Source organism: Scyliorhinus torazame, chromosome 4 (genome assembly GCF_047496885.1).
Source record: "Scyliorhinus torazame isolate Kashiwa2021f chromosome 4, sScyTor2.1, whole genome shotgun sequence".
NCBI classification, from domain to species: domain Eukaryota; kingdom Metazoa; phylum Chordata; class Chondrichthyes; order Carcharhiniformes; family Scyliorhinidae; genus Scyliorhinus; species Scyliorhinus torazame.
The window spans coordinates 132257088-132273298 of NC_092710.1; the positions used below are offsets into that span (position 1 = coordinate 132257088).

General features: G+C 42.7%; 1 protein-coding gene across 2 annotated transcripts in view; it reads left to right on the forward strand.

Moving 5' to 3' along the window:
• Positions 1–16211, forward strand: part of agpat5 (1-acylglycerol-3-phosphate O-acyltransferase 5 (lysophosphatidic acid acyltransferase, epsilon)) — a 201226-nt gene that overhangs the window by 100115 nt on the left and 84900 nt on the right. For both annotated transcript variants that reach the window (XM_072498605.1, XM_072498606.1), the window contains one exon: positions 14195–14356. In XM_072498605.1, the coding sequence (XP_072354706.1) occupies positions 14195–14356 (162 nt within the window). The remainder of the gene's footprint in view (positions 1–14194; positions 14357–16211) is intronic.

The window sequence follows — 16211 nt, forward strand, 5'->3', positions numbered from 1 at the left end:
GAAAAGGAAGCACACTCACCCACTCCACACCAATATTCATTGAATATACCAATCGCCTGTCGTGTGAACCCATGTTCCCATTTGGAACATCTCCAAAGTTCAGTGTCCTCACACACCTCCCAACCATGGTCTCTAATAAATTCAATCGCCTGCTCCAGCGTATCAAAGTGAGACTCCGATTCTGGTGTGTGACGCACAAAAAAATAGGGTACTTCACCCCTTCTTATAGAACGAAGCCTTGATCTGATTATAACCAGCCTGCCGCTTGTCCAGCTCCGCTCCCAGGCCCTAGTATATCCTCAGCACATTTCCTTCCCAGGTGCACTTTTTTTAACTGCCTCACCGATTTCATTGTCTTCGCCTTGTCGAGAAAGTGATGCAGCCCCACCACCACCGTCGCCCTAGATAGCTTCACTGCCTTCAGCCTCTTCCGGTGGATGGGGGTCAAAGTTGCCCTTCCCCGCCAACTTCTGGGCGGCACAATAGCACTGTGGTTAGCACTGTTGTTTCACTGTGCCAGGGACCTGGGTTCGATTCCTGGCTTGGATCACTGTCTGTGCGGAGTCTGCATGTTCTCCCTGTGTCTGTGTTGGTTTCCTTCCTCAAGTCCCGAAAGACATGCTGTCTCCCTCCGAACAGGCGTCAGAATGTGGTGACTAGGAGGTTTTCACAGTAACTTTTCACTTCTCCAGCATATCCGCCATTTATTTTGTGGCCTGCATTCCTTCAGTTCCCTCAGGGTTTGTTCCCACAACCTGGAGATTCTGCCTCCTAGAACGGTTTTCTTCCTCTACGTCCTCCCTCAGCCCCATATGACTATCCGCCATGAGCTCCATCTCCACCTTAAAAACGAAGCCAGCCAGTCCTCATGCTCCCCCATCGATTCCTCCACCTTCTCAAGTGCCAGACCCTGCACCACCAGCCACTTCTCCACTCTCTAGATAGCTGCCATGAATGGCTCCATCACATTTGCCATTTAAAAAGTTCACAAGCTGTTCGGTAGACAACTGGGCAGGCAACGATGCCCCAGCACCCTCCACCATCTCTGTGTTGCACCTCAAATATACTCTCGGTTAAGCTACTGCTTGTTAAACTCTTCGTCTGGAAAGCCATAAACCGGCCCTCCCAGTGGAGTATTGCAATCACTTGCTGCTGAAGCACCTTACACCAGCAAACACCCCGTCAATCGGGCAGGGAAGGACCAAAACATTTCACCTCGAGCGGGAGTCACCAAATGTGTGGCCATCCACTTCACGGCCGCCACCAGAAGTCTACTGCCTGCTTTTTAGCCATGTTTCTCAACTACAAATCCTATTTATGCTGTTTTCTCACCTTTTATTACACAACACTTTATCAACTGCTTTCCAGTAGTCCGGATTAACTTTATAGTGTATTTTTGGGGCGGCACTCTGGCACTGCTGCCTCATAGCCCCAGTGACCCAGGTTCCATTCCGGCCTCGGGTGACTGTGTGGAGTTTGCACTTTCTCCCCGTGTCGGCATGGGTTGCCTCCGGGTACTCTGGTTCCATCCCACAGTCCAAAGATGTGCAGGTTAGGTGGATTGGCCATGCTAAATTGTCCCTTACTAACCAAAAGGTTAGGTGGGGTCACGGGGACAGGGTGGAGGCGTGGGCTTAAGTAGGGTGATGTTTCCAAGGGCCGGTGCAGACTCAATGGGCCGAATGGCCTCCTGCACTGTAAATTCTATGATTTCATCTGTATTTTCCATAATTTCCTCAAAATTGAACATTATCTGTTCCATGTTGACTTTGTGATCTGACCTTTATAAATGTTTGTTTATTTGATCACTAATTATCTGTTAATTTTCCCATTTAATGTAGCCTCTGACATTCCTCTTCGAATATTCATTCAATTCTTTTTTCAATGAAATTATTTTTATGCTGATTATGGTACAGCAATGGCCTACATTTGTAGCGATTTATACCTTGTTACCAATTTACAACTGGTGGAAATTACCTTTCACTATTTATCTCCCAGCAGTTCTTAATCTCAAACCCCTAATTTTCCATATTCCAATGAACTCATTCACATTTTTCCCAATTTACCTGCAAGCTATAACCTCCCTTCCCTTGTCTTGGCTCGATGAATCTTCACTCTATTGCACACCTCTATATCCTTCCTCGGTGCTGCAACTGTAGCCTGAATTATCTGCACATTCCCCATTCTAATTCAATTTCACCTATGCTTCGCCACATGCCTTCTAGTCTGTTCGGATAATATCTCATTTAGTTCCTGCAACCCAGGCTAAATTTCCTTTGAAGAGCTGAATGAGAGGGTCACATGTTGGTATCGCATGATGAACTTGTGCTTCCAGAGAAGGGCTAGACTTATTCAGTGTACAGATCATCATTCAGATTTAAATATTACTAAGAACAACACAGCACAGGAGCAGGTCCTTCAGCCCTCCAAGCCTGTAGTGGTCATGATACCAATCTTGGCCAAACCCTCAGCACTTCCTCGTGCTGGATCCCTCTACACCTATCCTATCCATGTATTTGTCAAGATGCCTTTTGAATGCTGTAATGTATCTGCCTCCACAACCTGGCCTGGCAACCTGTTGCAGGCACTCACCACCCTCTGATTAAAAAAAAAAAAAACCTGCCTCGCACATCTCCTCTAAACTTAAACGGTACCTTTTCTGATTTCTGATATATTTTATATCTAAACTACATTATTTGTAAGGGTGCAAGTTTACTAGAGTACAAAGCCAACAAATATTGTTGTGTTCGATGTTTATATTGATAAGTGGTCCTTTTTTTACACTGGTGATTTGCATTTTGTTTGTTGAATTAAGAATAAAAAGTACGTCCTGATCAAAGAGCTTGTGTGACAATGGATATAGCCCAACTAGTTCCTGTTTATTATGTAAACTTAAACTGTACTTGTCTTTACATCATTCAGTTTCATAACATCCTCTTCAGTTTTATCTTGGTGCTGCACTTCCCATGATGAATGAATAGAGGCAATGTTTTTTTTGTTCATTGTGGAATTTCAATGCATTATTTGCTCAATGATATTGTGACGTTCATGAGCTAGAATGCAAACTAACCTTGTGTGATGGATGTTGCAGCTTACTTATATGTTACAGAGAAGGCTCAGGTTACTTATGGACCATCCACAATTCTGTAGTGTTTGAAATGAGAATCAAATGGACTGGGTTTTACCCAATGGTCAAAGGCAGAGCCTCTCGTTCCTGGTGCTGGGGTCCTTCTAATCCAGCATGAAGTGCTAATGAATGAGGAACTTTTCCCTATCAGACCATAGGCTAACCTGACTAGCATTGCAGGACAGCTTTCTGGAGGCATGGGTGAACCATGCAAATCCAGTTAAATCCCTGAGCTACCATTAAATTCCAATGGGCTGGGCAGCATTACTCCCCCATGGCGCCGAGGTCCCAGGTTCAATCTCTGCTCTGGGTCACTGTCCGTGTGGAGTTTGCGCATTCTCCCCATGTTTGCGTGTGATTCGCCCCACAGCCCAAAGATGTGCAGGGGAGGTGGATTGGCCATGCTAAAGTGCCACTTAATTGGAAAAAATGAATTAGGTACTCTAAATTTTTTTTTTTTAAATTCCAGTGAGCTTGGATAAGTAGCTGGTTACAAGGCTAATTTCCTTCCTGCTGCTAGTGTATGTGAATGTGAAACTGTTTTACTTCCCATTGGTGAAGAATCAACCTTTTACAGTTTTTGAGCAAATCATTTGACCCCATGTGCTCTTTTTAAAATATTGTCCAATATTCACTGCTGCCTGTATTATATTATCATAGATAATCATAGAATCTCTATAGTGCGGATGGAATCCATTCGGCCCATCGAGTCTGCACTGACCCTCTGAAAGACCACCCTACCCAGGTCCACTCCCCTGCCCTGCCCTATCCCTGTAACCACATCTAACCTACACCTCTTTGGACACTAAGGGCAATTTAACATGGCCAATCCACCTAACCCGCACATCTTTGAACTGGAGGAAACCAGAGAACCCAGAGGAAACCCATGCAGACACAGGGAGAACGTGCAAACTCCACACAGACAGTCACCCGAGGTTCGAATCGAACCTGGGATCCCTGGCGCTGTGAGGCAGCAGTGCTAACCATGTGGCTACATGCTGAGCGAAGAACTGCAAAACTGATGCATCAGTTTATATATGCAGTTTTTATTACAAATGGAGATGTAAAAATTTAATGGAAATGCTTGACCTTGTATGGGGAGATATGCAGGGTTAACCAATCGTCCTGGGCATTGCATACAACAAGAGTGCCAACAGTAAATCAAATTTTTGAGTGAAGCACTGTTAATCGGTAGGAGAAACCCTGGACACTTGTGTATAACCCAGTTCAGATTTTCAAATCTCACATTCTTATTTTTATTTAAATTCTTTATCTCTCAATTCTAAAGCAAATCATGGACTTGAACTTCCTGTAGGGCATAATCCTGAAGGTTTGCCTATTTTCAGCCCAATCATGCACCAATTTTGCAATGCCAGTTTATGCTGAAATTTCATGTGGAATCAATTCAATTACCCTGAAGTGTTTTTTAAGAAGTAAAACATATAAAGAAATGACTTCTGCTTCTGTGATAAATCAATGGTTCCAACGCTGATTTTGATGTAATATTAGATGGACAAAGTTTTGGAAATATCAATTCGTAACACAGTATATTTTGTTAATGAATTAATAAAATTGTTTTTAAAAGCTGTGAATTGTAGACTGTTTCAGTTAATGGCTACCTGATGTGTGTATTTTGGACCTTCTCATGAGCAATGCAGGTTTATTCTATCCGAAGGTTCAAAGTACTATAGCAACTGGTGGTAAAGTTAATTAAGTATATAAAAACAAAAGTAAAATATATAATTGAATAAAATAAATCGTTAATTAGAGCACATTAAGGATGATAGGACAGGTGATGGCTCACAGCTGCAGCATGTGGGTGCTCCTGGATGCCAGTTTTATCCAGGGCAAACACATCTGCATTAAGTGTTTGAAGTTTGAGCAGCTTCGGCTCAGAGTTTGGGCTGGAGACGTTGCCACGCATCTGGGAGGCAAAAGTTAACTGGGTTCTACCTACTAAGAGGCAGTCATGCCTTTGAGGACAGGGTTTTATAGAAATGGTCAGTATTCATGGACAGGACGGTGTGACTGCAAGCGAGGCATGCAAGGGGATTGGGGCAGGAGCTCAGGCTACAGGAGGGTATGTATTGGAACATGAATATTGAAGGGTGCAGGATATTTAGTAAAGATAGGAAGCAAGAAAAAGGCGATGGGTGGCTCTGTTAATTAATGATGGTATTAGCACAATACAGAACAATAAGGAAATGGCTTGGGTAGACATCAGAAATGGTAAAGGCAAGAAGTCACTTATGGGAGTCATGCAAAAGACTTCTAACAGTAACTGGATGATACAGTGGAGCATAAAAGAAGAACTAACTGGACTTGTCAGATGGGCAACGGTAGTATGGATTAGGGGTTCATTGAATGTTTTGGGGATAATTTCGTAGAACATCATATTCTGGAGCCAACCAGAGAGCAAGCTATATTAGAATTTCTACTGAGCAACAAGATGGGAGTAATTAATGGTATAGTGAAGGTGCCCCTAGGTAGCAGCGACCATAAGATGATTAAATTTTACATTCAGTTTGAGGGAGAGAGAAGTGTTCCTGCGACTGTTTTTAAATTTAAATAAGGGTAATTATGAGGGATTGAATACTGTGCTAGTTAAAAGGAATTGGCAAATTACGTTAAGGGATAGGTCAATAGAGATGCTGTGGCAAGCGTCTGAGGGGATATTTCCGAATACGCAATAGATGTATTCCAATGTGTAAAGTCCAAGGGATGGGCTCCCTATCTGTAGTTATCGAGAAAGGTTAAAGATTTTACAAAATTTAATACAAAAGCATATAATGGTGAAAGGAGAGGCGGCAGGTCAGAACACTGGACAGAACAGCAAAGGATAACTAGAAGATTAATAAGGAGGGAAAAGTGACCAGAGAAAGCTAGCCAGTCATATAAAAACGGATAGTAAGAGTTTTATAAATATTTTTAAAAGAAAGGAGTTGACAAAGTGAGTGTTGGTCCTACAGAAAGTCAGTCTGGAGAATTGATAATGGAAAACAAAGTAATGGCAGATGAATTGAACATAGCACATAGAACGATACAGCGCAGTACAGGCCCTTCGGCCCATGATGTTGCACCGACATGGGAAGTCAAAAAACAAAAGCCATCTAACCTACACTATGCCATTATCATCCATATGCTTATCGAATAAACTTTTAAATGCCCTCAATGTTGGTGAGTTCACTACTGTTGCAGGTAGGGCATTCCACGGCCTCACCACTCTTTGCGTAAAGAACCTACCTCTGACCTCTGTCCTATATCTATTACCCCTCAGTTTAAAGCTATGTCCCCTCGTGCCAGCCATTTCCATCAGCGGGAGAAGGCTCTCACTGTCCACCCTATCTAACCCTCTGATCATTTTGTATGCCTCTATTAAGTCTCCTCTTAACCTTCTTCTCTCTAACGAAAACAACCTCAAGTCCACCAGCCTTTCCTCATAAGATTTTCCCTCCATACCAGGCAACATCCTGGTAAATCTCCTCTGCATCCGTTCCAAAGCTTCCTATAATGAGGTGACCAGAACTGTACGCAGTACTCCAAATGCGGCCGTACCAGAGTTTTGTTCAGCTGCAACATGACCTCATGACTCCGGAACTCAATCCCTCTACCAATAAAGGCCAACACACCATAGGCCTTCTTCACAACCCTATCAACCTGGGTGGCAACTTTCAGGGATCTATGTACATGGACACCGAGATCCTTCTGCTCATCCACACTTCCAAGAATTTTACCATTAGCCAAATATTCCGCATTCCTGTTATTCCTTCCAAAGTGAGTCACCTCACACTTCTCTACATTAAACTCCATTTGCCACCTCTCAGCCAAGCTCTGCAGCTTACCTATGTCCCTCTGTAACCTGCAACATCCTTCCGCACTGTCGACAACACCACCGACTTTAGTGTCGTCTGCAAATTTACTCACCCACCCTTCTGCCCCCTCCTCTAGGTCATTTGTAAAAATGACAAACCGCAACGACCCCAGAACAGATCCTTGTGGTACGCCACTTGTAACTGAACTCCATTCTGAACATTTCCCATCAACCACCACCCTCTGTCTTCTTTCAGCTAGCCAATTTCTGATCCACATCTCTAAATCACCCTCAATCCCCAGCCTCCGTATTTTCTGCAATAGCCTACCGTGGGGAACCTTATCAAACGCTTTACTGAAATCCATATACACCACATCAACTGCTCTACCCTCGTCTACCTGTTCAGTTACCTTCTCAAAGAACTCGATAAGGTTTGTGAGGCATGACCTACCCTTCACAAAGCCATGCTGACTATCCCTAATCATATTATTCCTATGTAGATGATTATAAATCTTGTCTCTTATAATCCCCTCCAAGACTTTACCCACAACAGACGTGAGGCTCACCGGTCTATAGTTGCCGGGGTTGTCTCTACTCCCCTTCTTGAACAAAGGGACCACATTTGCTATCCTCCAGTCCTCTGCCACTATTCCTGTAGCCAATGATGACATAAAAATCAAAGCAAAAGGCTCAGCAATCTCTTCCCTGGCTTCCCAGAGAATCCTAGGATAAATCCCATCAGGCCCCGGGGACTTATCTATTTTCAGCCTGTCCAGAATTGCCAACACCTCTTCCCTACGTACCTCAATGCCATCTATTCTAATAGCCTGGGTCTCGGCATTCTCCTCCACAACATTATCTTTTTCCTGAGTGAATACTGACGAAAAATATTCATTTAGTATCGCTCCTTTCTCTTCAGACTCCACACACAACTTCCCATCCCTGTCCTTGACTGGCCCTACTCTTACCCTAGTCATTCTTTTATTCCTGACATACCTATAGAAAGCTTTTGGGTTTTCCTTGATCCTACCTGCCAAATACTTCTCATGTCCCCTCCTTGCTCGTCTTAGCTCTCTCTTTAGATCCTTCCTCGCTACCTTGTAACTATCAAGCGCCCCAACTGAAACTTCACACCTCATCTTCACATAGGCCTCCTTCTTCCTCTTAACAAGAGATTCCACTTCTTTGGTAAACCACGGTTCCCTCGCTCTATGCCTTCCTCCCTGCCTGACCGGTACGTACTTATCAAGAACACGCAGTAGCTGTTCCTTGAACAAGCTCCACATATCCAGTGTGCCCAACACTTGCAGCCTACTTCTCCAACCTACCCCTCCCAAGTCATGTCTAATGGCATCATAATTGCCCTTCCCCCAGTTATAACTCTTGCCCTGGGGGGTATACTTATTCCTTTCCATCACTAACGTAAACGTCACCGAATTGTGGTCACTGTCCCCAAAGTGCTCGCATACCAGAATCATCTTCGCCATCCTTTCCTCTACATCCCTAGAACTATTAGGAGGCCTATAGAAAACTCCCAACAGGGTGACCTCTCCTTTCCTGTTTCTAACCTCAGCCCATGCTACCTCGGAAGAAGAGTCCCCATCTAGCATCCTCTCCGCCACCGTAATACTGTTCTTGACTAGCAGCGCCACACCTCCCCCTCTTTTGCCTCCTTCTCTGAGCTTACTAAAACGCCTAAACCCCGGAACCTGCAACAACCATTCCTGTCTCTGCTCTATCCATGGGCGAAATTCTCCCCCAATGGTGGCATGTCCGCCGACTGGCGTCAAAGCCGGTGCCAATCAGACGGGCATCGCGCCGGCCCAAAGGTGCGGAATGCTCCACATCTTTGGCGGCCTAGCCCCAACATTGGGGGGCTAGGCCGACGCCGGAGGGATTTCCGCCCCGCCAGCTGGCGGAAATGGCGTTTGTTTCCCCGCCAGCTGGCGCGGAAATGCGGCGCATGCGCGGGAGCGTCAGCGGCCGCTGTCAGTTTCCCGGCGCATGCGCGGGAGCGTCAGCGGCCGCTGTCAGTTTCCCGGCGCATGCGCGGGAGCGTCAGCGGCCGCTGTCAGTTTCCCGCGCATGCGCAGTGGGGAGAGTCTCTTCCGCCTCCGCCATGGTGGAGGCCGTAGCGGAGGCGGAAGGGAAAGAGTGCCCCCACGGCACAGGCCCGCCCGCGGATCGGTGGGCCCCGATCGTGGGCCAGGCCACCGTGGGGGCACCCCCCGGGGTCAGATCGCCCCACGCCCCCCCCCAGGACCCTGGAGCCCGCCCACGCCGCCTGGTCCCGCCGGTAAATACCAGGTTTGATTTACGCCGGCGGGACAGGCAATTTCTGGGCGGGACTTCGGCCCATCCGGGCCGGAGAATCCAGCGGGGGGTCCCGCCAACCGGCGCGGCCGGATTCCCGCCCCCGCCCAATCTCCGGGAGCGGAGACTTGGGCGGGGGCGGGATTCACGGCGGCCAACGGCCATTCTCCGACCCGGCGGGGGGTCGGAGAATGACGCCCCATGTCTCCGAAATGGCCACAACATCGAAGTCCCAGGTACCAACCCATGCTGCCAGTTCCCCTACCTTATTTCGTATACTCCTATTGGAACAGGTATTTTGCATCAATCTTTTTTTTAAATTTAAAGTACCCAATTTTTAAAAATTCCAATTAAAGGGCAATTTAGCATAGCCAATCCACCTACCCTGAACATCTTTGGGTTGTGGGGTGAGACCCACATAGCCATGGGGAGAATGTGTAAACTCCACATGGACAGTGACCCGGAGCCAGGATTGAATCCGGATCCTCAGCGATGAAAGGCAGCAGTGCTATCCACTGCATCACCGTGCCGCTCCTGCATCAAGAGAATAGAAGTAACATCCCAGAAGCTGCCATAAACCAGGAAATGGAAGGGAGGGAGGAACTCGAGGAAAATTACAGTCACCAGATAAATTGCAGGAGCTGTCCTGGTGGACTTCATCCTAGGGCCTTAAAAAGTGTCTAGTGAGATAGTTGATGCATTGGTTTTGATTTTGGGAAGATCCCATTAGATTCTGGGAAGGTCCCATTAGATTGCAAGATAGCAAATGTAACTCCATTTTTCAAAAAGGAGGGATATAGAAATCCAAAAACTACAGGCCAGTTAGCTTAACATCTGATTTAGGGAAAATGTTTGAAGCTATAATGATGAAAGCTATCGCAAGGCACTTGTATATGTTCAAGGCAATTAAGCAGAGCCAACATGGTTGTCTGAAAGGGAAATCATGTTTAACCAATTTATTGATCTTTGAGGAAGTAGCCTGTGCTGTGGGAAAAAGGGAACCAGTGCATGCGCTGTACTTAGATTTCCAGAAGGCATTTGATGAAGTGGCACATCAAAGGTGGTTATGTAAATGCTCATGATATAGGAGATATTGGAATGGATGTTGGCCTGGATAAAAGATTGACTGGCTAACAGGAAACAGAGTAGGCATAAATGGGTCTTTTTCAGGTTTTTCAAGATGTAACAAGTGATGTGCTACGGGGATCAGTGCTGGGAATTCCAAAAGTTTACAATTTAAAATAATGACTTGGTTGAAAAGATGGGTGCCAAATTTGCTGATGGCACAAAAATAGGTAGGAAAGTAAATTGTAAAGAGGACATAAAGCTATAAAAAGATAGAGCTAGGGTCAGTGATTTGCCAAATATCTGGCAAATGGAGTATAATAGGGAAAAATATGAAATGATCCATTTTGGCAGGAAGAATGAAAAACGAGAATATTATCCAAATGGTGAGTGATTGCAGAGCTCTGAGATGCAGTGCATGAATCGCAAAGTTTAGTATACAGGTGCAGTAAATAATTCCAGAATGTTATATATTGCAAGGTGAATTGAATACTGAAGTACAGTGTACAAGAGACCCGTGAGACCACATTTATAGTACTGTGCACAGTATTGGTCACCTTATTTCAGGAAATAGGTAAATACACTGGAAGCAGTTCAGAGAAGGTTTACCAGACAAAAACCTGGAATGGGTAACTTGTCTTCAGAAAAGTTTGGACAGGCAGGCTATGCTTGTATCCACTGGAGTTCAGAAGACACTGCTTGATTGAAGCATATAAGATCCTGAGGCGTCTTTACAGAGTGGGTGTGAAGAGAATGTTTTCTCTTGTGGGAGAATCCAGAACTCAGGATTGCTGTTAGGGCTTGACATTTAAAATTGAGATGAGACTAAATGTTTTTCTCTTGTCTTGAATCTTTGGAACTGTGTTCCTAAAAAGGAGGTGGAAGCAAAGCCTTTGAGTATTTTTAAGGCTGAAGTGGTTAGATTCTTGGTAAACAAGGGGGTGCTAGGGTATCTGGGGTAGTCAAGATGTAGGTTTGAGGTTACTATCAGATCAGCTATCATCTTATTAATTGGCGGTGCAGGGTCGAGGAGCTGAATGGCCTTCTCCTTGTTCGTATGTATCTTTTTTTCTTTCCTTTTAACCTGTGCAATCCTAAACTGGTGAAGACTACATCTGCCTATCAGGAGACTGAGTCAACCTTTTTTTAAAAGGGCATGACCGTTGAACATCTATGGTACAACAAACGACTTCCTTAGAGATTTTGGATTATTAATGAATGACATAATCAGAGTGACTGTTGATGTTTTGAAAAAACATGAGTCTAATGCAACTTGAGAGGCTAAAGGATACACTATTGAACAAATAATTTAATGTCCTCTTTTTGGAAAGTACAGTTTCTCAAATGTCTTCCTTATTAACAATTATTTTCATTCTTAGATATTGGGTGTAATTTAAATTCAACCCCACGTGTATTGCTGTGGGTCTGCCAAAGGAATTGGAGAGTAATAACTGATATTGATCATCCAAAAATAGATTGCAATTAGCAGCTTTTTTGCCAACCTATATTTTTCGTGCTGATTGGAATTCCAGCTGAATAATTTGGCCCCTTCATTCAAGCATTTGTTCTTTAATTAAGTTATTTGTATTTTTCTCTGAGTGCAATTTGGTGATCCACACAACCCAAAAACTTGTGCAGAATGTATCACGTTTTGGTTTTGAATAATTTAAAATCCAGGGTTTAGGTTGAGTTTTCCTGAAATAGTTTCCCCCATAAGCTATTATTGTTGGCTTCTAGTTTATTGGAGTTATTTGAACATACATTTCCAATGGCTTTATTTGATGTTGGTTCATTGACAAAACAGTGAAAACTGGAGTCAATTAAACCGTTGAGAAGTAAGAAATTCCAGTGGTGTCAACTTTAATCTTTGCCAACTGTCTCACAACTTATGGATGTTTCTGCACTGGAATTTAGTACTGTACTCCAATCATGCAGCATTTTAGGTGCAATTTGACAAGATATTCCAGGACCATCTGAGTAAATTTGTTGTGCTTTGATTAAAAGTTTTTGCTTCATTGCGGTAAGAGTGTAATTACAGGGTAGGTGGATAGACTACATTAAATTGGCCCTTAATTGGAAAAAACAAATTGGGCACTCTAAATTTTTTATTTTTCAGAAGTGTAATTACAGCTCGACCAGTTTTAAATAGGAAATTTCCTTGTATGTATCCATATGTTTATTTAAAATTGGTGGTGGGGGGGTGGAAGTTGACCGGGAAGTATATAATATTGCTTGACTGATGCGACAGACAGTGCTACAATTTTAAGCAAATTTGTGGGATTATAATTACTCCTATCGTGTAAGTATTAAGAAAATCACCTGTTATAAAGTTAGCATAATATCTTTGCAGAAGAAACCTAACTTCATGGTGCAACCTTAAATTGATCATTGGCCCAGTGGAGATTTCAAGAATATTGTTTATCGTTAAGTCCATATCATTACTTGAGGGTACTTGGGAGTCGGTTAGCTCAGTTGGCTGGATGGCTGTTTTGTGATCTGGAGCCATGCAAACAATTTCTGTACCGGCTGAGGTTATCACTAAGGTAACCTTGGGTTGAATCACCACCAGTCAGCTCACTTTCCAAAGAGGAGATCAGCTTATGGGTCTCTGGGACTGTGGTGACTTTCATTTCATTTCTACATTATTATGGCATGAGTGTTGTCTTTTAGTGATTTAAACATTTAAATCTGCAATGTCCTTTTGCTATAAATTTCAGATCCTGCCACATGACCTATGTACAGCTCTTGTTGGGATCAAGAGTTTGATGTTTGTTATCTCTGGAAGCATAGAGCAGTGAGACAAAGGTCAGCACAATAATGAACACAAACCTAAACTGTTTTGGGTGGCATTGTTTTAAGTTATTCCGTAATTTCATTAGAAAAATGATATACAAGTCTCCAGAGATGGTTGATAAAATTTAATTTGTTTTAGTCTCTAGTAACTATATAATACAGATGCGGTAACTCATTCCATTAGGATGCATTTCATACTCTTGTCATTCCACTGATAAGACTACTGAAGTAACTGCTCTACTCAGAATTCTTTGCGGCAGGAGATTCCCAGAGAAACCATCCTCACAGCATTCCTGAAGAGGTCAAATATCTCTGTTGGCTCATGGGAGTCTCTGACTTTTGACCAACAAATTGGAGAAGGTTCGCTAAGGAAGGCACCAAACACATCGAAATACATAGTTGGCAACATCCACAGACCAAGTGAAAACATGAGAGAGAGCACTCAAACCTCACAACAACCCGTCTACCTGCCCCTTCATGCATCACAAGCCCACATGTGGCAGAGCCTGCAGATTGCACAATAGACTTAGCAGCCATTCTGAACCTATCCTGTCAGAATGAAAGTAAGTCATCTCTATCCCTAGGAACTGCCGAAGAAGAAATTTGGGTTAAAAGTGCTCAATGAAAATGTTAAAACGTGTGGGTGCTCGGAAAATGAAATTGTGTTGCAGTATATTTTTTTTAATGTGTGTAGAAACTGAAACCTTTTTTTTACCAACTATATTTGGAAATGTTCATTTGTCAAATGAAATTTTTATACAACTTCAAACAATGCCACCCAAAAAAGGTTTGTGTGTTGGTTTCTGTTGTGTTGGCATTTTGCATTTCATTGTTATAGACTTCTAAACGTAATCACATTTCAATATTAAGCCTATTATTCCTAAAAATAGAGTAGATTTTGATATTTAACAAAAGGTGCGTCAAATGAGTAATTGCAATTAACATAAACTGCCGATTTAACCTCACAGCTGGGATGCTTTATCATTTCATTTAAACCTTTATGTATTGTACTTCATTGTTGCGACATAATTTGTTGGTTGACATGTCCTTTCCCATTTGTAAATATTTATTTCACTGTCTTCCAGGGCTGCCAGAGCTAAGACATACAATGTCACCACGTGTGAAGGCAACAAGGGTAGCGATTAACACAATGAGAGACCACCTTGATGCAGTGTATGATATAACTGTTGCATACGAAGGAACAATAAATAGCAATGGGCACCGGGCAACAGCTCCATCTATGCCTGGTAAGTATTTCCATTTTGTCTGAAGCATGTTGATTACATGAGACTTAATCTCAAGGCATGACCAGAAAATCCAAAAATATTCTTGCCATTAGTTGATAGCATTGGTAAAGTAAAATTTGTGAGTATACAGGCATTATTTTCACTGAATGAAAAATAAGAGTGTAGGTGAATATTTCTTTCCAACTTAAAAATCTCCATGGTGTATTTATTGTCCGCCATATTAATCACAGTATTGATTTTCATCAAAAGTGGGATTTTATTCTTCTAGGATCTTATTGAATAATGAACATACACCTGTTTCCAAAATTAGAAATTACTGTCCTAACTAAAACTTGATAAGAAACTGCCTTTTAACCATTAAATATATCTGATTATTATACCTGATTATTCAACATGATTCCCAATATTGTGTCAGGATATAAGTGTCAGTGATGAATAATTATAACAAGACAATAACATTGATGACAGTCCTTGAGAAAGATGTAAATTGTAGGACAGTAACAAAGGACTAGCTTTCTCTCCACCTATGCATGTTCCAGCAAAGGGTGGTTAACCCTATATTTACACTTATCCTGGGGTCATTGCTCTTAGGCAGAAATGTTGGTGTGTTTCGTGGTTGGCTTTCATGATACTTATCAGAATCCAGTTGTAGCAGTGCTTTGATTTTTTTTTTTTAAATCAATGCCTTCTTAACTACAAACACTATTAACTTTTTCACTCTTAATCTTGAAGAGAACTGACTATCCAGTCACTTTTGATATTAGGAAAATTAGTCCCAGTGTGGAGCATGCTACCCTTATTCAAGTCATTCATCTAATGTGTCCAGGGACAAGTGATTCTTTCTCTCTAGCCTGCCTGTATTAAAGCATTACGTCATTGAGCAGAACCTGATTGTGTAGAACATTGAAATTGATGACAATCGTGAGTAAGCCAAAGGTTCTTCCATTCCTGTTCTTCCATTTTTCAACCATATGTGCATTTATCTATCTGTGTAGACTGAGTGTAAATACCAATTGTGTTAAAATTGAATGTTTATTGCTGTAAGGTCAAAAGTCTTAGTGCAGAACTGGATGTAATGGTCTTGTCCTGTCAATATAAGTGATTTAGTTGCTTCAGCCCCTCAGCTATTACCTTTATACCTGTTGTTGATTTCTGTGCTTATTCATTTTAGCTAGGGAATTATCTACAGGTAACCCAAACAGTTAGGACAGCATCAGTCTTGAGAAAACAAAATTGACCAGGAAGTGTTCCTTGACAGAATCCTGCTCGGGTCTTTTAGCTGTAGGCATACTGGTCTCTAGGTTTTTGGGTCAGAGATTGATACCTTCCAGTGAATCTGTACAATGTAGCTTCTTCCATTCTGATGCCATGAATACTAAAAATAGTTGAACCAGTTCAGCCAATTTTCCTGGGAGGCATGACATGAAACAAGAATCTTGATTTATTTGAGTTTTTTTAAAAATGTCCATTTGCAAAATATATTTCCTCAAAGCAGTGAAAGTACTGGGACTATCTTGGTCAAATATTTGTATTGTAACTTTCATGTGGTAAACCTGTCTTTCATGATGGTTGTAAATGTGCCATTCGAATTAATAGCAACTCACCAATGAAATATATGGTTACGCTTCTGAATTTAAAAGTTATATGCTAGCACTGGCAGCTGAATTTGACAGACCATTAAAGAAAAAGTCAACAAGGTGCTATCATGAGTTTGGTTTCAATGATGGTTCCATCATGACTCCTTGGAAACTGAAGCAGTCCATGCCCAAATGCAGAAAGACTTGGCCAATATCCACGGTTGGGCTGACAAGTGGCAAGTTGCGCTACAAAGTGCCAGGCAATGACCATATATCTG